General features: G+C 49.9%; 1 protein-coding gene across 1 annotated transcript in view; it reads left to right on the forward strand.

Moving 5' to 3' along the window:
* The window catches only part of LOC143975809 (uncharacterized), a 48,916-nt gene that overhangs the window by 21,012 nt on the left and 5,223 nt on the right, over positions 1–22,681 (forward strand). Inside the window, exons 3-4 of the mRNA XM_077478360.1 lie at positions 7,322–7,429; positions 9,466–9,570. Coding sequence (XP_077334486.1) covers positions 7,322–7,429; positions 9,466–9,570 — 213 coding nt within the window. The remainder of the gene's footprint in view (positions 1–7,321; positions 7,430–9,465; positions 9,571–22,681) is intronic.

A 22,681-nucleotide genomic window follows, 5' to 3' on the forward strand; every position in this document is an offset into this window, starting at 1 on the left:
GAGGCTGTTATAGCTACAAAGGTACTGTAGGCCAACTTTACATTAAAGTCCATCATGTTGGAATGAGTTGTCCAACAAGCCCATATAGATGAAATGGTCAGGTGCCCACATATACAGCAGTGTAGACAATAACCAACTCTGTATATATATATATATATATATATATCTGGATGGTCAGACACCCCGATACTTACATTTTAGTCTTTTTTTTGCTAAAATGCCCCAAAAATATAAAATTTTACTCATAAAATTCTAAAATATATCATTTATTTTTCTTGGTTTTAAAGTAGAAGTAAACTCCCCTATCGTTTTCAGCCAAGGAAGCGGCCATCTTTGCCTCTGTTTAATCTTCAACTGCTATGGTGCTGCACATGTGATTCTTTATGACACCAGCCATTGGACGGTTTGATAGTTTGGCTGAGAGCACAGCCAATGTGCAGTTAGCATTCCCGGCATGCCTTTTTTTTTTTTAACTGTTTAAATCGATGGGTTTACTTCCACTTTAAGCTGGTTTTCAGAGAGTTTCTCACATGTTGACTTTTCCCAATGTCCTTCATTTCAGTGAACAATAGAGGTCGCTATCATTGACGGGGATACAAGATTGTTTACTCTCTTTCAACTGGGCAAACGGACGTGTCCTCATCCACAATATCACGTGTGTGATTTCTAAAGTCCTAAAAACATAGATCAGGGGTTTTATTTAAAGTGGAGCTCCACCCTAAAGTGGACCTTTCGCTCATTGGAATCCTCCCCCCCTCCAGCGCCACAATTGGCACCTTTCAGGGAGGAGGGGGGTGCAGGTACCTGTACAGTACAGGTATCTGCACCCACTTCCGGCGTAGATTCTGCAGAATCTACGCCCCTTTCCGAAAGTCCCCCGCTGCCTGCTGGGAAACACAGGGATCCCAGAGACAGCGGGGACCATCCTTATTGTGCAGCGCGACTCGCGTATGCGCAGTAGGGAACTGGGAAATGAAGCCGAAAGGCTCCACTTCCTGATTCCCATACCCAAGATGGCGGCGGCAGCACCCGATAGACGATCGAGAGATCGGCTTCGGGTGCCGACATCGCGGGCGCGCTGGGCGGGTAAGTGTCATTATTTTAACCACTTGCCGCCCGCCCTATAGCAAATAGACGGCGGCAAAGTGGTTTCATAATCCTGACCGGACGTCATATGACGTGATCAGGATTATGAGCTGATGCGTGCCCCCGGGGGCGCGCATCGCGACGATCGTTGTTGCGGGGTGTCAGTCTGACACCCGGCAACTACGATCTCGGTAAAGAGTCTCCGACGGAGACTCTTTACCATGTGATCAGCCGTGTTCAATCACGGCTGATCACAGTGTAAATAGGAAGAGCCGGTGATCGGCTTTTCCTCACTCGCGTCTGTCAGACGCGAGTAGAGGAGAGCCGATCGGCTGCTCCTCTGACAGGGGGGGTCTGTGCTGATCGATTATCAGCACAGCCCCCCCAAGGATGCCCACACTGGACCACCAGGGACGCCACCAGACCACCAGGGATGCCAAGGACAAGGTATGCCACCCTAGACCACCAGGGATTCCAATCAGTGGCACAATGGATGCCAATCAGTGCCCATAATGGATGCCAATCAGTGCCCACAATGGGCATCACTGATTGGCATGCATTATTGATTGGCACTGATTGGCATCCATTAGTACAATATATTATAATACAATGCCGCCTATCAGTTCCCATCTGTGCCGCCTATCAGTGCCTACCCATGCCCACCTGTGCCGCCTACCCATGCCCACCTGTGCCGCCTACCCATGCCCACCTGTGCCGCCTACCCATGCCCACCTGTGCCACCTACCCATGCCCACCTGTGCTGCCTACCCATGCCCACCTGTGCTGCCTAACCCATGCCCACCTGTGCCACCTATCCATGCCAATCCGTGCCACCTATCAGGGCCCATCCATGTCACCCATCAGTGCCACCCATCAGTGCCGCCTATCAGTGCCACATATCGGTGTCCATCAATGCCGCCTCATCAGTGCCACTTCATTGGTGCCACCTCATCGGTGCCCATCAGTGCCGCCTTATCATTGCCCATCAGTGTAACCCCATCAGTGCCCATCAGTGAAGGAGAAAACTTACTTATTTGCAAAGTTTTGAAACTGAAACAAAAAAAAACATATTTTTTTTCAAAATTTTCGGTATTTTTTTATTTGTTTAGCAAAAAATAAAAACCGCAGAGGTGATCAAATACCACTAAAAGAAAGCTCTATTTGTGGGAAAAAAATGCTAAAAATTTCATTTGGGTACAGTGTAGCATGACCGCGCAATTGTCATTCAAAGTGCGACAGCGCTGAAAGCTCAAAATTGGTCTGGGCAGGAAGGTGTTTAAGTGCCCCCCCCCCCCCCCCCGGTATTGAAGTGGTTAAAAGTCAGCAGCTGCAGTATTTGTAGCTGCTGGCTTTTAAAAAAAAAAAAAAAACGCCGGAACTCCCGGCGGACTCCCGCTTTAACTTTTGTCTTCTTTATGGGAAAACAGAACTGTGTCTAATTTTGATTGAAACCTCTTTCAGCGTACGTGGGGTTTCCCCATTTCCAAGTCTATTTACTAGAAAAATTTCTCCATTGTTTCGATATACAGTATTGGATGCCAACAGTGTCTGTTTATCTCGACAGTCCATCCAAGGCATTTTATCACCGACTAGAATAGGATTTCACGTAAACTTTCAATCTTCCATAATGTAAAATGAGAGAATATGAGAAAAATATTTTTTTTTTCTTCCACAAAGCTTCTGACAATATAGTAGCTATGTACCCATGGGGCAGCAATTGGAATGACATGGCTCAGCTTAGGTTAGAGCAGAAAGTATTTGATCTTTGGTCCTGTACTTTCCAAAGGTGCAGGCCTTCTACATGGATACGGAGAGTGTAGTATTTTTACTATTGCAGCACTTGGAGTGATTATATCAGAGGCAGAACCTCCAACATAGCACTAGAGTTGATCCCAAAATCACATGAGATTCTGACCGTTTTTCCGTTATTTTTGACTGTTCAGACTTCCAAAAGGCTTCTGGAAGAAAGAGACCAAAAATGACCCCAAAGGCTGTTTCCGTCTTATAACTGCTTCTGCTGTTGCCTGACCGCCCCCCCTTAAATTGGTTGCAAGTGCCACCAAGTCTCACCCTTCTATCTTAGTATAAGGGCTGTTTTTAAGGCAGGGCAAAAGGGGCAGCTGCCCTGGGCCCTGTCATTGTTGTGGGGCCCAAAGCAGCTTGCCAACTATCCCAGTGTAAATTCCCTTGACCCTTGAAATTTTAGTCTTGTGCTGTGTCCTGATATCTCAGTGTGAAGTGCTGCTACTAATGCTGCCCAGCTCTGCCCTATTGTTGTCTACAGATGACTCACCTGCAGACCCTGTATCTTGATTATGCTAGCATAGTTTCTTGTTTCATAGTTAGTAAGGTTGAATAAAGACACCAGTCCATCCAGTTCAACCTGAGTGAGTATCTACAATTGTCCCTTCACATTGCACACTCACATTGGTCCCTACCCTCAAGGAGCCCCCCAATACAAGGTCCCTGCTCATATACTAGGGGCCAATTTTGGACAGAAGCCAATTAACCTACCTGCATGTCTTTGGATTGTGGGAGGAAACCGGAGTACCCGGAGGAAACCCACGCAGGCACAGGGAGAACATGCAAACTCCAGGCAGGGTCGTGGTTGGGATTCGAACCAGGGACCCTTCTTACTGCTAGGTGAGAGTGCTAACCACTACACCACTGTGTTTACATGTAAATAACCGGCATTCATATGTAAATGTTGGCAGCATTACTAAGTAAATAGATGCAGCTGGCAGCATTGATATGTAAATAAAGGTGGTATTCATATGTGTATCATGATCCCCTGCAGTGAGGAGATGATGTGCTGTAACCTCTAGAAACCAAACAGTAATCTCTAGCAACCAATTAACAAGCAGAAATCATTTGCTGTAAACCTCTAGCAACTAATCAGTGAGGCGTAATGTGTGCTGTAACCTCTAGCAACCAATCGCAATTGCTGCCTGATCTGATACAGTAAACTGATTTTGAGTCTAGCTGCTATTTATTGTATGTCTCAGAGCGGGTGGAGAGCAAAACTGCATGGGAGGGCCCCCCAAGAAAATTTTTGCCCAGGGTCCAATCAATATTAAAGACGGCCCTGCTTAGTATCCCTGGTAAAATAGGAGGTGGCTCAGGATGCTTTGTGTATCATCTCATCAGGAGGGGCTGTCAGGACCTTCCAATTCTGCACAATTTTGCTCTGTGTTACACTTTTTTGAAACCTATTTCAGATTGATAATGGATCTTACTTTAGTAATTTTCCGAAATTTTGCACATGTTTAAAGCATTTGGCTGAAATGAACCACATCTGATCGAACGTCTCAGAAGTTCACTCAACTCTACATAGCACTCATGTTCTGCAGATGCTCTGCAATGGCCCATCCAAATATAAATCATGTTTGTCTACTTCACCCCCCAATTTATTTTCCAATGCGCACCTTGGTCCACACCCCGTAACTCCTCTTATACTGGCTGGTGAAGGTGTAAGCTGCATGGTAATTCCATATCTCTAACTGTGGCTATCAAAAATGGAGGAAAAGGTCTTTATTGTATGGCCATAAAAATCCGATTTTTTTTTTTTTGAACAGTAATGCCCCGTACACACGAGCGGATTTTCCGTCGGAAAAAACTTGGAAGGTTTTTTTTCAGACGGAATTCCTCTCAAGCTTGGCTTGCATACACACGGGTCACACAAAAAAGTTCTCTGAACTTTCGACCGCCGAGAACGCGGTGACGTACAACACTACGACGAGCCGAGAAAATGAAGTTCAATGCTTCCGATCATGCGTCAAATTGTTTCCGAGCGTGCGTAGGAATTTGTACAGGCGATCGGAATTTCTGATCGGAACTTTTTCTGATTGAAAAATTGAGAACCTGGTCTGAATCTTTTGCTGGCCGAAATTCCGCCAGCAAAAGTCCGGTGGAGCATACACACTTTCCGGTGGCGCATACACACATTTTCCGACCAAAAGCTCTCATCGGACTTTTGCTGGTGGAATTTCCGATCGTGTGTACGGGGCATAAGGTTTGCTTCACCGTGATTTATTAACATGGAACTCCAGTCATTTTTTTTAGGGGGTCGGAATGCAGAAGGATTAGGACTTCTCTCAGGGCTTTATGTCCGTTTGCCTGTTTGGGAGATGAAAATCCATTGTCTGTAATGGGTGCAGAAAGTAATAGGAAATGTAAACTTTCACAGTTGTTACTAGGACAGACGTAGAGGGAAACCCTTCAGATGGGGCCACCTCTTCAGGTATCAGATATGGGTCACCTTTTGGGGAGATTTCTTCTTATTCCCTGTTCTGTATTCAGGGCAGAAAAAGGGCAGAAATTTCACTGTGGAGTAAAAAAAAACATCAATACGAAACCGACAGATGGTCTAACCCAGGGCTTTCCAATCCTTTCAGTATGAGGGCCACATATAATATTTTATAAATATTCATGGGCCAAAAAAATACCCATCAGAGCCACCATCAGAGTTGCCGCTTACTTCAGAGTTCCCCCTTACATCAGGGTCACCATCAGTGTCCCCTTTTAACATCAGGGTCCCCATCAAAGATCCCTCTTACATCAGGGTCCCCATCAGAGTCTCCCCTTACACCAGGGTCCCCATCAGAGTTTCCCCTTACACCAGGGTCCCCATCAGAGTTTCCCCTTAAAGCAGGGTCCCCATCAGAGTTTCCCCTTAAAGCAGGGTCCCCATCAGAGTTTCCCCTTAAAGCAGGGTCCCCATCAGAGTTTCCCCTTACATCAGGGTCCCCATCAGAGTTCCCTCTTACATCAGGGTCCCCATCAGAGATCCCTCTTACATCAGGGTCTCCATCAGAGTTTCCCTCTTACATCAGGGTCCCCATCAGAGTTTCCCCTTACATCAGGGTCCCCATCAGAGATCCCTCTTACATCAGGGTCCCCATCAGAGTTTCCCCTTACATCAGGGTCCCCATCAGAGTTCCCTCTTACATCAGGGTCCCCTTCAGATTTTCCCCTTACATCAGGGTCCCCATCAGAGTTTCCCCTTACATCAGGGTCCCCATCAGAGATCCCTCTTACATCAGGGTCCCCATCAGAGTTCCCTCTTACATCAGGGTCCCCATCAGAGTTTCCCCTTATATCAGGGTTCCCATCAGAATTCCCTCTTACATCAGGGTCCCCATCAGAGTTCCCTCTTACATCAGGGTCCCCATCAGAGTTCCCCCTTACATCAGTGTCCCCATCAGAGTTTCCCCTTACATCAGGGTCCCCATCAGAGTTTCCCCTTACATCAGGGTCCCCACCAGAGTTTCCCCTTAAAGCAGGGTCCCCATCAGAGTTTCCCCTTACATCAGGGCCCCCAATCAGAGTTTCCCCTTAAATCAGGGTCCCCATCAGAGTTTCCCCTTACATCAGGGTCCCCATCAGAATTCTCTCTTACATCAGATGTGGAGAACAAGCCTCTGCTGACCTTATTCCTCACTCATAGTACATTGAGGATATGTCACTGACCGTAGATAGGGGGGGGGGGGCTGTAGTTTGGAGACCCCTGGTCTAACCCAACCTTTCTCCACCAAGGTTACTCCAGACCAGAGGTTGATAAGGGTTACTTCAGAAGTCAGTGCTGGCAGAACTGATGGTGCCTGCAACGTTATGGGGCCATCGCTTTGCAGAGCCAAAGTCATGTGAGCGGGTGAGCCTCTCCTATCTTACGTAAGTAACCACTGACACCAATTATCATTTTTATTTGTCTTTTTTTTCATTTCTCCACTGACCACCAATGGCAGTATTTCTCTCTCTGCATTGGTCATTAAAGCGGAGTCCCACTTGTTTTTCAGTTTATTAAAAGTCAGCAGCTACAAAAAGTGTAGCTGCTGACTTTTAATAAACAGACACTCACCACGGTCCAGTGATGTGTGCATGGTAGCCAATCAGCTGCCAACTTCAGCTTGTTCCATTAAGCCTTCATAATAAAACCTGGAAGCTGATTGGTTTCTATGCAGATTTGCACCAGATTTTGCTCTCTAGTTTTTTCGTAAAAATAACCTCCATTATTTATTATGTAGCCCACTGATCACACAAAGGTACCATGAGCTGTAGATATAATCATGTGTAGCACTGGTTCTTCAAGACCTGAAAATGATTTCTAGGGTTCCTCGGCTCTAAACCTTCCCCGTTATTTCCAAACCTAGAAAAAGAGCTTCAAATTGACTTCAATTCTTCTTTGTTACAGCAGTGACCTACGAACCTGATTTGCTCTTCTCCTATTTCCTGACAGGTAGCCTGGCAATGAGATGGATCACCACAGCGGAAAAAGCCTACCTAGTGGCTGACTTTCTGTTTGTTCCCGCGTTATTCATACTGGAAATTCTACTTATTTATCAAGGTGAGCCACGTCTATACCCTCACCATATACTCTACAGCAGGGTTGTGCAATTAGCGGACCTCCAGCTGTTGCAGGACCAGGGGCGGACTGACAACTCATGGGGCCCCCCGGGCAATAGGGGATCATGGGGCCCCCTTTGTCCCCACCCAAACACAAGCCACACCCTCACAAAGCACCACGTATATATATTGCACTGGTGCATCATATGCATTGGTGACGGAATTTCTCTACTGTATGTTCAAAATAAAGGTTTAAAGAGTTAGGAAAATAAAGAAAAATAAACTCACATTAACCACGTACATTTACTGCGGGGCTGCGTCTCCTGTGAGCAGAATCCCATACAGGTACTTGATTCTGCACTTGCGGGTCTGCACGCTGTTTGATTGGACACACCGAGAGCTAATCAGCGGGTCCGGCGGGCCCCGACGATTGTTTCCAACAAAGGCAGAACGGGGGTCTTCCGATGTAAACAAGTCCCCAGAGAGCCTCCCTCACTTACATCAGGGTCCTCAGAGAGCCCCCCTTTACATCAGGGTCCCCAGAGAGCCCCCCTTTACATCAGGGTCCCCAGAGAGCCCCCCATACATCAAGGTCCCCAGAGCCCCCCATACATCAGGGTCCCCGGAGATCGCCCCCTCCATACATCAGGGTCCCCGGAGATTGCCCCCTTACATCAGGGTCCCCAGAGAGATCCCCCCTTACATCAGGGTCCCCAGAGAGACCCCCCTTACATCTGGGTCCCCAGAGAGATCCCCCTTACATCAGGGTCCACAAAGAGCCCCCCATAATGGGTCCCTAGAGAGCCCCCATACATCAGGGTCCCAGAGAGCCCCCTCCATACTTCAGGGTCCCCAGAGAGCCCCCTCCATACAGCAGGGTCCCCAGAGAGCCCCCTCCATACAGCAGGGTCCCCAGAGAGCCCCCTCCATACAGCAGGGTCCCCAGAGAGCCCCCTCCATACAGTAGGGTCCCCAGAGAGCCTCCCCCATACATCAGGGTCCCCAGAGAGCCTCCCCCATACATCAGGGTCCCCAGAGAGCCTCCCCCATACAGCAGGGTCCCCAGAGAGCCCCTTCCAAACAGCAGGGTCCCCAGAGAGCCCCCTCCATACAGCAGGGTCCCCAGAGAGCCCCCTCCATACAGCAGGGTCCCCAGAGAGCCCCCTCCATACTTCAGGGTCCCCAGAGAGCCCCCTCCATACAGCAGGGTCCCCAGAGAGCCTCCCTCCATACTTCAGGGTCCCCAGACTTAACCCCCCCCCGAGGTTCCCCTGTACCTGGCTGTGCACATCCAACCCCCAGCACGGGGAGGTGGGAGGGGGCGATCGGCAGCTCTATGGTGCCTGTGGACCGCGGGATCTCCCTCGGGCTTGTATTTCTCCTTCACAGTGTATAGAGTGGAGAGGGGAGGAGCCTCTGACCCGGGCAGCAGTCGGCAACAGTGTACAAGCCGAGCAACTCACTGAAGAGTGAAATTTATAGCTGCCCGGGTCAGAGGCCCCTCCCCTCTCCACTCTATACACTGTAATGGAGAAACACAAGCCCGAGAGAGATGCCGCTGTAACGACATATTCGATCGCTGCCCCCCCTACTGAACTGAAAGCTAGAGGTGCAGGGGAGATGCTGTGTCTTGGCCGCCCCCCCCTCCCCCCGCAGCGGCAGAACGGCTCCACCGCAGCACTGCCAGCAGCATAGGAGCTTCTCACGGGCCCCCTACTGGCCGCGGGCCCTCGGACGGCGTCCGAATGCCCGAATGGTAAGTCCGCCCCTGTGCAGGACTACATGTCCCATGGGGCATAGCAAGACTCGGACAACCCCAAACATGACACCCAGAGGTAGAGCATAATGGGGCTTGTAGTTTTGCAACAGCTGGAGGCCCGCTAGTTGCATATCCCTGCTCTACAGTATTTATACACCTTACGTTGAGAAATGGACCAGTTTGAAGGATTTTTGGTGATCCATGTGGCCCCCGAGTGTGACGTTAAGGGCCACAATGTGAAATCTTGACTGACAGCAGATCCTCTGTGTTTCTGGCAGGTGATGATCTCTGCGGGATGAAGATGAAGACAAGATGGAAGTGCCACCTCTACATGGGGATAGTCATGTCGGCCATTTTCTTGGCCAAGTGCCTGTCCAGGCTCTGTAAGTGCCAAGTTATGAGTGTCGTTTTGTATCATTTGTTGGTGTGTCACCTGAAATGTCCCCAACTTGATGACATTTCTATGCTACCTTAGAGAATTACCATACATCTTAACGTTGTAAGAATCAAAAGGAGCAAACTTAGCTTGAATGTGGCCTTCATTTGTGTCCAAACTTTCCTTTCAGGCTGGGTTCACACTATAGCGCCACATTACCATGTTGTATGGCAAGTGTTAAGGTGCGATGTTTATGATCTGAAGGTGATACCCGCGTCTTTGTAAGCAGGAGACCATTATGTTGCAGAGTGTGACTGCTACAATGTTATGGCTTGTAAGTGAGAATAAGCTCTTGGTTCGATCCGCACACACTGCTTGCTTTGGCCGTTTGTCCACATTTTTAGTTTGTTGCTGGAAGCCTACTATCATCTATAGTAAAAGTTGGTCTACAGCTACTATATATATATATACACAGGTATGACAGCTTCCTTTCTCAATGGTTGTTGAGGAAGCAGCAGGGGCATTGATAGCAGCTGTCATCACTAACTGTTAGAGTCCAGGTGTGGAGCCCGACTTGTAGGAGGAGACCTCTCTTACAGCGCTGGTTCAGGAGCCGCTGGAGTGGGAACAGCGGTCTCGAGAGCACAGTGGGTAGGAGGGCCTGCTGGATAGGGCCGCTGGAGCTGGTAGAAGAGCGGAGATCCCTCTGAAGGCTGAGTGGACTGCGGGTTGCTGGAAGCTGAGAAATGCAGGCAGTAGCTTCAGAAGCCGAAGATAGAACTGGCAGCAGGCTGGAGAAGAGTCAGACGGTCCGGGTCAGAAGGTAAGTAGACTGGTGGTAACGGAAGGCAGAAGAGGTGTCGGTAAGCAGGCAGAGGTCGGCAACGGAATCACAAGCAGAAGAGGTTTCGAGGTCAGGCAGGCCGGGTCGGGATTGGAGAAGGCAGAGAAGTCAAACAAGCCGGGTCGATAACGGTAGCAGGTAATCAGGTTCAGGATCAGATATTCAAAGGTAATCGGGTTCAGGATCAGATATTCAGACACACGGAAGCTGAGACGAAACAGCGCCGTACCGGCGCACTTGAGGAACCTTTAAACGCTCAGTGGCGGGAAGGAGCGCACGCACGCCACGCACGACCACGTGAACGCGCGCGCGTACGAACGCCACTCGCGAACGTGCACACTAACGCGTAAACGAACGCGCACGCGAACGCGAACGCGCAGAAAACACACGCCGACGCCTGTGTGCACGCAGCTGTACCTGTCCATTGCTGGTAAGTTCCTGACATTGCCCCCTCCCAAGGGGCAGCCTCCGGATGCCCAACAGGTTCCTCTTTTCTGGATGGGCAGACAAGTATGCGTGAATTAACCGCCTGGCATGGATATTGCTGTTCGGTTCCCAGGAATTGTTCTCTGGCCCAAATCCTTTCCATTTGATTAGAAATTGGATGCGTCCCTGTCTTCTTCTGCAATCGAGGATGGCCTCCACCTCGTACTCCTCGTTTCCATCCACTAAGATGGGTTCTGGAGGTCTAGTTCCTCTATCAGGAAAGGGATCAGGGGTGGCAGGTCTCAGCAGTGACACATGGAACACGGGATGAATCCTAAGCGACTCAGGCAGGGTTAGCTCGTAGGAAACTTCATTAATTTTCCTCTTAACCGGAAATGGTCCCATAAATTTAGGTGCAAATTTCCTGGAGGGACAAGCCATTTTAATGTTATTGGTAGAAAGCCATACCTGGTCGCCAGGTTGTAGGATCAGTTCCCCTCTTCTTCTCCGGTCAAAGGCTCTCTTACTGTCTGCCTGGGCCTTGGCCACTGCTTCCTGCAACACCCGGTTATTGTGGCTGAGGAAATCCACTGTCTTCTGGACCGCTGGAACTGAGGTTTCTGGAAGAAAATCAGGCAAAAAGGTTAAATGAAAGCCATAATTGGCGAAAAAAGGGGACTGACCGGTGGCCGAATGACAAGCATTATTGTAGGCAAATTCTGCCAAAGGCAGCAGGGACACCCAATCATTCTGTACGAATGATGTAAAGCACCTAATGTACTGCTCAAGAGTCTGGTTGGTCCTTTCTGTCTGCCCATTAGTTTGGGGATGATAGGCCGAGGACAGTGCCAGCTCAATTTTCAGGATCTCGCACAGGGCCCTCCAGAAGCGTGAGGTGAACTGCACTCCTCTGTCGGAGACTATATTCGCTGGAATCCCGTGTAGCCTCACAATCTCCTTAATGAACACGTGGGCAGTCTCCACAGCAGATGGGGTGCCTTTTAAGGGTGAGAAGTGGGCCATCTTGGATAGCCGGTCTACAACCACAAAAATAGTTGAACATCCCTCAGAACATGGAAGCTCGACAATAAAGTCCATACTAATCATTCTCCAGGGTCTGTCGGGTACAGGTAGGGGTTTCAGCAGTCCCCAAGCCCGGTTCCTGGGTGTCTTGTTCTGGATACAGACGGGGCAAGAGCTGATGTACTTTTCGCAAAAGTCCTTCAAATTGGGCCACCAGAACGTGCGTTGTACCAGATCAAGGGTCTTACGGACCCCAAAGTGGCCTGCCAGTGGGTGGTCATGAAGAAGGGACAGCACCTTAACTCGGACATTCTTGGGGACAAAAATTTGACTTCCCCTCCAGAACAAGCCATCTCTGGACATTAAGGTGATTCCGGGGGGTCTTGAGGAGTCAGAGGATGCTTCTCTGATCAGAGAGAGGAGGTCAGGCTGTAAAAGTAAAAAATTCCCGGCAGGTAAGATGGTGTCAGGAACAGATGAGTCCTTGGGATTGTCATACATCCGTGACAGCGCATCCGGTTTCACGTTCTTCGATCCGGGCCGGTACGTGATGTGAAAGGAGAAACGTGAAAATAACAGGGCCCAGCGGGCTTGTCGGGGTCTCAGTCGCTTGGCAGACCGTAGATATTCTAAGTTCTTGTGGTCTGTGTATATTAGTACCGGGTGAGCAGCGCCCTCCAATAGGTATCTCCACTCCTCCAAGGCAGCCTTAATGGCGAGCAACTCTCGGTCGCCTACGTCGTAATTCTTCTCCGCGGGAGAGAGTTTCCTGGAAAAGAACCCCACGGGATGCATTAGGTCCTTGTTGCCTTGACGTTGGGAGATGACCGCTCCTACGGCCACTTCAGAGGCGTCTACCTCAAGGATGAAGGGTAGAGACGGGTCCGGATGGCTGAGAATTGGGGCGGACGGGAAGAGTTTTTTAAGTTTTTCGAAAGCACTCTGGGCCTCCTGAGTCCAGCAGAAGCGGAAGTTTTGTCTGGTCAGTTGCGTGATAGGCGCAATTATAGCTGAAAAGTCTCTTATAAACTTTCTATAAAAGTTCGCAAAACCGATGAAGCGTTGTACACCCTTCTTATCCAGAGGCGCTGGCCAATCTAGTACAGCAGATACCTTTTGGGGATCCATCCTGATGCCCGTTGGGGAGATCACTAGTCCCAGGAATCGGATGCTCTGTAACTCAAATTCGCATTTCTCAGCCTTTGCGTAGAGTCGGTGCTGACGAAGGCGGTCTAGGACCTTACGGACGTGTTCTCGATGCTGATCAAGAGAGTTGGAAAATATTAAAATGTCGTCCAGGTAGACAATCACGAACACGTCGAGGAAATCCTTAAACACGTCATTGATCAGGTGTTGAAATGTGGCCGGGGCGTTGCAGAGCCCAAAGGGCATCACTAAATATTCATAATGACCGAATCGGGTCCGGAAGGCTGTTTTCCATTCATGCCCGGCCTGGATGCGAACTAGGTTATACGCTCCCCTTAGATCCAACTTGGTGAATATTTTAGCGGATCTCAGTCTCTGGAAGAGTTCGGGTATCAAGGGTAAGGGGTAGCGGTTCTTAACCGTAATCTTGTTTAAGTCTCTATAGTCCACACATGGACGGAGGGACTGATCTTTTTTAGTGACAAAAAAGATTCCAGCTCCTGCTGGGGAAGTTGAAGGACGGATGAACCCCTTCTCCAGGTTCTCGTCCAAGTAGGTCTTCAGTGCCCCCTGCTCCTTTTCTGATAAAGGGAATATGCGTCCGAAAGGAATCTCGGCCCCAGGGAGTAGTTCGATCGGACAATCATAGGGACGATGAGGAGGTAGAGTGTCTGCTCCCTTTTTACTGAACACATCAATAAAGTCATGGTAGTGCTTGGGCACAGTCTGCAGTAGGTCTTGATCAGAGTCTACACATAAAAGGGTGGCAGAAGGCTTGGTGGAATCTGTTAGGCAGTGTTTCAAGCAATAGGAAGATGGGAATGTGACTTCTCTGGTAACCCAATTGATGTAGGGGTTGTGGGCTTGGAGCCAGGGTAAGCCCAGAATGATCGGGAACATTGGAGAGGAGATGACATCCAACGTCAGGAATTCCTTGTGTTGAGAGGAGATAGTGACAGGTAGAGGAAGAGTCTCTTGAATTACCTTTCCAGAACTGATGCTAGACCCATCGGCCAGAAAAACTGAGAGTTCATGAGCCTTGCCTCGTAACGGGATGCCCTGTCGGCCCGCAAAGGTGGAGTCTATGAAGCAGCTGCATGCCCCGGAGTCAATGATAGCGTTGACTGTCACCGTCCTTCCTTGGAGCTGTAGTGAGAGAGGAACAGCAAGGTGGGTTGAATTGACAGTCAATGCAGAGAGATTGGTAGAAGCAGAAGGTAGACACTTACTTGTCTTGACAGGGCAATTAAAGACATAGTGACCTGAACCACCGCAGTAGAGGCAGAGATTCTGCTGCCGGCGACGTGCACGCTCTTCTGGAAGCAAAGCGGGGCGCAGTAGTCCTAATTGCATGGGCTCGGAGGTGTCAGGAGCCGTACAGGGCGGAATAGGGCTGGACGGAGGTACATAGCGAGAAGCAGGCATTGGGGCTCTCGCTGTCATCCAGACTGGACGGGCTTGCTGAGCGGAGCGCTCTGATCTTCGCTCCCTGAGACGGCGATCAATCTGGATTGCCAAGGAGATCAGGGCCTCCAGGGTTTCTGGTATACCGACTCGAGCCAGTTCATCCTTAAGTCCTTCGGATAACCCCATGCGAAATTGATGCCTTAAAGCCGCATCATTCCATTCCGTGTCTGCGCTCCAGCGTCGAAAGTCCGAGACATAATCCTCAGCCGGTCTGCGGCCCTGCTGGAGCGCAAACAGAGCAGATTCAGCCGTGGCAGTCCTTTGGGGGTCCTCGTAAAGCTGAGCCATGGCCTCAAAGAAGGATTGCAGAGAGAAGGTTGCGACTGAATCTCCTTCAAGTAAACGGTGGGCCCAGGTCTGCGGTTCTCCTTGTAGGAGGGAGATTACAAATCCTACCTTCGTGGCTTCCAGGGAAAAAGTCCGTGGTTGTAGGGCAAAATAGAGTTGACAAGCGTTCCGAAAAGCCCGAAATTTGGTTCGATCCCCAGAAAACCTTTCCGGAATGGGTACCCTTGGTTCAGGTGGAAGCATGACAACGGATGGTGAGGCGACGGGCTGTGCTGATAGGGAGGAAGGAGCAGGGGCCACGTGACCAGTATCTGTAAGGTCCTGGACCTGTCCTTCAAGCCTGGCATAGCTATCCTGAAGCGATTTTACCGCTTGGGTAAGGGCCGACAGGTGCGTGCAGATCTCCTTCATGGGAGAGGTCTCTCCTGCGGGCTCAGTCATGGCTGTTTCGTACTGTTAGAGTCCAGGTGTGGAGCCCGACTTGTAGGAGGAGACCTCTCTTACAGCGCTGGTTCAGGAGCCGCTGGAGTGGGAACAGCGGTCTCGAGAGCACAGTGGGTAGGAGGGCCTGCTGGATAGGGCCGCTGGAGCTGGTAGAAGAGCGGAGATCCCTCTGAAGGCTGAGTGGACTGCGGGTTGCTGGAAGCTGAGAAATGCAGGCAGTAGCTTCAGAAGCCGAAGATAGAACTGGCAGCAGGCTGGAGAAGAGTCAGACGGTCCGGGTCAGAAGGTAAGTAGACTGGTGGTAACGGAAGGCAGAAGAGGTGTCGGTAAGCAGGCAGAGGTCGGCAACGGAATCACAAGCAGAAGAGGTTTCGAGGTCAGGCAGGCCGGGTCGGGATTGGAGAAGGCAGAGAAGTCAAACAAGCCGGGTCGATAACGGTAGCAGGTAATCAGGTTCAGGATCAGATATTCAAAGGTAATCGGGTTCAGGATCAGATATTCAGACACACGGAAGCTGAGACGAAACAGCGCCGTACCGGCGCACTTGAGGAACCTTTAAACGCTCAGTGGCGGGAAGGAGCGCACGCACGCCACGCACGACCACGTGAACGCGCGCGCATACGAACGCCACTCGCGAACGTGCACACTAACGCGTAAACGAACGCGCACGCGAACGCGTACGCGAACGCGCAGAAAACACACGCCGACGCCTGTGTGCACGCAGCTGTACCTGTCCATTGCTGGTAAGTTCCTGACACTAACCAAATATGGCCAGATGGCCATATTTGGTCAATGATGTCACTGGTATATCTGCCCCTGGAAGCAGGGCCGCCATCAGGGGGGGTACAGCCGATACAACTGTGAGGGGCTCGCCCGGGCCAAAATAAGGCAGGACAGGGGGAAGGGGAGACATGTTGTGCACTATAGAAACAATCTTGAAGCTTCTGCTGCTCTCTGTGTCATTGAGCTCATACATCAAGCTCTTTACTGACACCTCTGGCTACTATGTGCATGTGCACCCCCTTTGTGTGAGCTGCCTGTACTGTGCTCCTCTGTGTCAGCAACATGTCAGCTTTCTGAACACGAGCTGGGACTAGGTAGGAAGATTTTGTTTACAAATAGGGGCTGTGAAGGAAAGGGAGGGGGGGCTGGTTGTGTACAGGGAGGGGCCAGAGGCTTGTGTGTTTACAGATTTATGTATGTGTGGGGCTAACATATATATACAGGTGTATGGGGGGGCTGACATATATACAGTTTATGGGGGGGCTGAGATATATACAGGTGTGGGGGGCTGACATATATACAGGTGTGAGGGAGGCTGAAATATATACAGGTGTGTGGGGGGCTGATATATATACAAGTGTATGGGGGGGCTGAGATATGTATACAAGTGTGAGGGGTGCTGACATATATAGATAGGTGTGGGGGGGCTGACATGTATACAGGTGTGATGGGGGCTGGCATATATACAGGTTTGAGGGGGGCTGACATGTATGCAGGTGTGAAGGGGGCTGGTATATATACATGTGTGGGGGGCTGACATATTTACAGATGTGAGGGAGGCTGGCATATACACAGGTGTGAGGGGGCTGGCATATATACAGGTGTGAGGGGGCTGGCATATATACATGTGTGAGGGGGCTGGCATATATACATGTGTGAGGGGGCTGGCATATATACAGGTGTGGGGGGGCTGGCATATATACAGGTGTGAGGGGGCTGGCATATATACAGGTGTGGGGGGGCTGGCATATATACAGGTGTGGGGGGCTGACATATATACAAGTGTGGGGGCCGACATATATACAGGTGTGGGGGGCTGACATATATACTGGTGTGAGGGTGCTGGCATATATACAGGTGTAGGGGGCTGACTTATATACAAGTGTGGGGGCTGACATATATACAGGTGTGAGGGAGGCTGCCATATATACAGGATTGAGGGGGGCTGTCGTGTATACAGGTGTGAGGGGACTGACATATATACAGGTGTGGTTGGGTGGGGCTGACATATATACAGGTATACAGGTGTGATGGGGGCTGGCATATATACAGGATTGAGGGTGGCTGGCATGTATACAGGTGTGAAGGGGGCTGGCATATATACATGTGTGGGGGGCTGACATATATACAGGTGTGAGGGAGGCTGGCATATATACAGGTGTGAGGGGGCTGGCATATATACAGGTGTGAGGGGGCTGGCATATACACAGGTGTGGGAGGCTGACATATATACAGGTGTGATGGGGGTTGGCATATATACAGGATTGAGGGGGGCTGGCATGTATACAGGTGTGAAGGGGGCTGGCATATATACATGTGTGGGGGGCTGACATATATACAGGTGTGAGGGAGGCTGGCATATATACAGGTGTGAGAGGGCTGGCATATATACAGGTGTGAGGGGCTGGCATATACACAGGTGTGGGAGGCTGACATATATACAGGTGTGATGGGGGTTGGCACATATAGAGGATTGAGGGGTCTGGCATGTATACAGGTGTGAGGGGACTGACATATATACAGGTGTGGTTGGGTGGGGCTGACATATATACAGGTGTGAGGGGGCTGGTGTATATACAGGTAGGGGTGGGGCTGACATATATACAGGTGTGAGGGGGGGCTGGTATGTATACAGGTGGGGCTGACATATATACAAGTGTGAGGGGGGCTGGCATATATACAGGATTGAGGATGCTGACATATGTATACAGGATTGAGGGGGGGGGCTGGTATGTATACAGATGGGGGGTGGGGCTGACATATATACAGGTGTGAGAGGGCTGGCATATCTACAGGATTGAGGTTGCTGACATATATACAGGATTGGGGGGGGGGCTGAGTGTGTAAAGGCGAGGTGGCCGGTGTGCGGATTTGGTGGGATGGCCCATGGGCAAGCCCTAGGGAATGTTGGTGGTCAGGCTGGGGGGGTGGGGGGGGGGGGCAGGCCTAAAGCTGTGTAAGGGGCCCAAAAATTTCTGATGGCTGCCCTGATTGGAAATGTCAATCAGTGAGTGGGATTTTCCTTTTAGTGACCTATTGGGCACAGTTCATCCTGATTGATGAGTGATCGGGCACTGGAAGATATAGAGTTTCTGCCACAGGAATGGGAGCTGGAGATCGCCTACAGACAGCTGCTAGACTCTGCTCAGTGCCAGGGCTGGGCTCCCTTTGCCTGGGACTATCAGGAAATACCTGTTGACAACTCTGAAATCCTGGCTGAAGAGTCGGCAATGTGGCAGAGTAACAGTGTGCTTTGCCAACCTGCCCCCACGGCTATGGGCGTGGAGGTCCTATGGCAGATGCAGCAAGTGCTGACTGACCTTGATGATCCTGTTTCTGCATGGGATGATCTTGGATGGAGGAATGTGCCCATCCAGCAGCATGCCGGAGAATCGACAGTGGAAAATCTGGAGATTGCCATCCCCAAAGCTGAAGTTCTGACAACAGGGCAGAGCTCTGCTAACCTCTGCCCAGCACTGATAGCATCTTCTGGGTTCCATGGACAGGAGATGGTGAAACTCTATCCCCAGACACCAGTTGTGACACAGACTCTGGATATGCATTTGCCATATTAGCAATAGTCTGAATCATACTGTCATACAAACTGTTAGATGCTAATGTCATCAACTCCAGCCACCTGTCTGTTATGCAAATGAGTCTAGTCTGGCTTGTAATAGTATTCCACACATTGTTGTTTGTGCTAATTAACCCTGTGTTTATGTTTATGGTAATGTGTAGCCCTTTTCTGAAATCCATGATTTCGTCCAACCGCCACTCCAAATCACTCCCAAAGTTGGAGTCCCCTGTCAGCTTCACATACAACAGTCCCAGGCCGCCGTAGCTTAAGCCTTCCGTTGGGCTGTCATCCGCCATCCAGGGACATGCTTGGGATACATGCCACCGGGGGGCGCTGTAACTCTCATCCAGCTTCATCTCTGCCCAGACCAGCCTGCTTAATTCAGCTGTCTGCTCCTTGTGCGTTTTTTCTTCTAAAAACAGCACCCGCAATCCATACTGCGACCAGTACCTTTCCTGGTTGGAGGGGAGAACTTTTCCCTGGTGATGCTGCTCACGGGCTAGAGCTTCCTTCCAGAGTTCGCACCGAATAGAATCAAACCATCCCAGCAGGACCTGCTCTGATACCGGGCCTCTGTGCTGTAGCTGCATCTCTGGCGACCTCCTTTTGAATTCCTTTTCCATGGCGGCTGGTATCTGTACCTCTCCTCCTCTCCTGCTATCCTGGCCTTGGATCCAGGTGGAGGTTTGGATGTCCCAGACTGCAGGAAGCATCCCACTGCTTGCCAACAATGTGACGGATCCTATTCCCCCTACACTCCGATTGAGTGCTTCCGTCAGTATAGCGCTTCCTAAGTCCTGGAACACGAGTCCAATGGATCTGGCTATAGGAACCCCCAAGAACTAGACAACACCAGTCTTGGAGTACATCAGGAATAGTCTTTTATTTGAGATCTTCCACAAATATATACAGCAGGATGACTAAAACCCAACCTAATTAGCATGAGCTAATTATCTAATCATTGACCCAGACTAGTTGTCTGAGAGATAGGACTTTTCAGGGTAAGACTTTGTATCTCCTAGCTCACTGACTGACTATTCAATATACATTACCATAAACATAAACACATGGTTAATTAGCACAAACAACGTGTGGAATACGCTTACAAGCCAGACTAGACTCATTTGCATAACAGACAGGTGGCTGGAGTTGATGACATTTAGCATCTAACAGTTTGTGTCCCAACAGTGTGATTCAGTCTATTGCTAATATGGCAAATACATATCCAGAGTCTGTGTGTCTTGGTGGGGGGGGGTTATGGATCTGAAGCCAATTAACACCACCTCAGGGGTCCCCAGGCATACAGCTCACAAAGAGCACCGTTCCCCCAAATGTCAGGGCCCATAATCAGTGGGCAAGAGGCTCGCATTCTGTCCCCTCCAAAGAGGCTCGCATTCAGTCCCCTCCAAAGAGGCTCGCATTCTGTCCCCTCCAAAGAGGCTGGCATTCAGTCCCCTCCAAAGAGGCTCGCATTCAGTCCCCTCCAAAGAGGCTGGCATTCAGTCCCCTCCAAAGAGGCTCGCATTCAGTCCCCTCCAAAGAGGCTCGCATTCAGTCCCCTCCAAAGAGGCTCGCATTCAGTCCCGGGTAGGTCTGTCACAAGACCCTTGTCCTCATCAACATGGAAACAAGGTGTTTTGCCAGAACGGTTTCCCCCTGCAAGGTATCTCCCCCTACAAGTTGAGGGCATGTGTCCTAGTATGGTTCTGTCCCTCACCTTTCCTGGTCTGTCAGGCTGCATGATTGGAGAAGGGTTTGGTATGGATGATGAATGGAATCCCAGGCCCAGTGGTGGGACATGGTCATGTAGAGCCTAGGGCAGATGTGCCAAACTGCGCCCCCCCCTCCAAAATGTATGAGCATTATATGTTAGCAAAACCCACACCCCCCAAAAAAAATGTGAGCACTAATCTGCATGCTTACCCCCTAAGCATAATCCCCCCCTCCACCCAGTATAAATCCACTCCCCCTGCTGGAATACCCTCTCCCAGCACAACATTCTGACTCCCCATCTCCGCTCCCAGCTCAAATCCTCTCTCTCCAAAATCTCCCCCTACACAATTTGACCCCCCCAAAAAAACACTCCTATTAGCACAAGGCTTCTACCCCTCAAATTTTCCCTCCCAGTAAACACCCCCCCCCCATCCAAATCTCCCCTCCCAGTAAACACCCCCCATCCAAATCTCCCCTCCCAGAACAAAAAATCCCCCCCCCCATCCACCCTCCTAGCACAAATCCCCCTGCCCATTTCAACTCCAAGCACAAATACTCCAATCATCCTTACTAGCTCAAATACCCCCTAATATATATATATATATATTCCCCTCCTAGTACAATTCCCCTCCCCCTCTACCATATCACCTCTTCTAGCACGAACCCCTTTCCCCTTCCCCCTAACATAAATGCCCCAAATCACAACTTCTAAGCCCTTGTACACACGGTCGGAGATTCCGTCGGAATGTGTCCTATAGGACCGTTTTGACGGATAATCCGACTGTGTGTGGTCTCCATCGGACTGTTTCCATCGGAATATCCGTCGGACCAAATTTTCCAACTTGCTGGAAATATTTTCCGACAAACTGCTCCGATCGGACATACTCCGATCATGTGTAGAGAATTCCGATCGGACAAAGTGCCACGCATGCTCAGATCAAATTCCTACATCAAAGCTATTGGCTACTAGCCTGAACGTAGTCCCATCGTAACGAAATTACGTCATCACGTTCTGAAAGACCGGATTTTCTGACAACTTTGGCCGACCGTGTGTATGCAACAGTTTCAGACAAGATCCGTCTGACAAAATCCGACGGATTTGGTTGTCGGAATCTCCGACCGTGTGTACAAGGGCTAACACCCCCCAAATTCTCCCTCCTAAAACAATTTATACCCCCTAGCGCAACTCTAATCCCCTCCCCCCAATGTCATTGCAGCACCCCCCCACCCCCCCTATGATATTGCAGTGCCCAGGGCAGCCATACCTCCTACCCACCTTTTGTCTTGGCCCTGCCCAGGCCATTTGTTTGCAAACAGAAGTAAAAGACCAGAAACTTCCCTTTACTGACAATTTAGTTGGCTTCCATTGACTTCAGTGAGGTTCAGCTTCTGCACCCAAACTTCAGTAATGTTTGCTGAATCTGCCTCGAATAAAACACAGGTATAACAACTCATGCAAGCTAGAAGGGGGCAGGCCAGGCTTGACCTTTACTGCAAAATTCAAGATTTGCAAATGACCTTGCTGCCTTGACCTTAGAGTTTAACTCCTGATTTTGATATGTGGCTTTTACTGATGATAACCCTTATCATGTGCTCGGTTTACACTATATGAATGCGTCACTTTAAAGCTAAATTCCGGTCTTTTGGTATCTCCCCTTTCCATTATAAGGCTCTAATGAGCTTGTTTCATGTAAGGGAATCAAAATACTTGCCTTATTCCTTACTTACACAGGTTTTTTTCTTCTCTGGATGCCTAATCCAATGAAGCTTCCTTTCTCCCTTTCCTTTCACCCCACCCTTTACCAAAATCATTATACCTAATGCAGGCCAAGTAGTCTTGCATTGTACACGAGGGTGAAGAAGGCCCGTCCGTAGTGCGGAGGAGTGCCAAGGTTATGATGAAGAAGGTAAGTGTAGCACCTTCTAGAAGTGTGCTAGAGTTAATTTAGGTTTGTTAGTGTAGGTCTGCTAGGGCAGGCAAATCATAGTTAGTTCAGGGCTAAGCTTGAGCTGTGTAATCTGGGTCAGGGTTACTTTTGTTTGGGGCTGGGTGACTCATCCTAGCTGTAATGGAACGTCCCCCACACTCCGCTTGAGTGCTTCCGTCAGTATACCACTTCCTAAGTCCTGGAACTCAAGTCCAATGGATGTGGCTATAGGAACCCCCAAGAACCAGACAACACCAGT

Source organism: Lithobates pipiens, unplaced genomic scaffold (genome assembly GCF_037356315.1).
Source record: "Lithobates pipiens isolate NorthernLeopardFrog02 unplaced genomic scaffold, aLitPip1_a1.2 Scaffold_13, whole genome shotgun sequence".
NCBI lineage: Eukaryota > Metazoa > Chordata > Amphibia > Anura > Ranidae > Lithobates > Lithobates pipiens.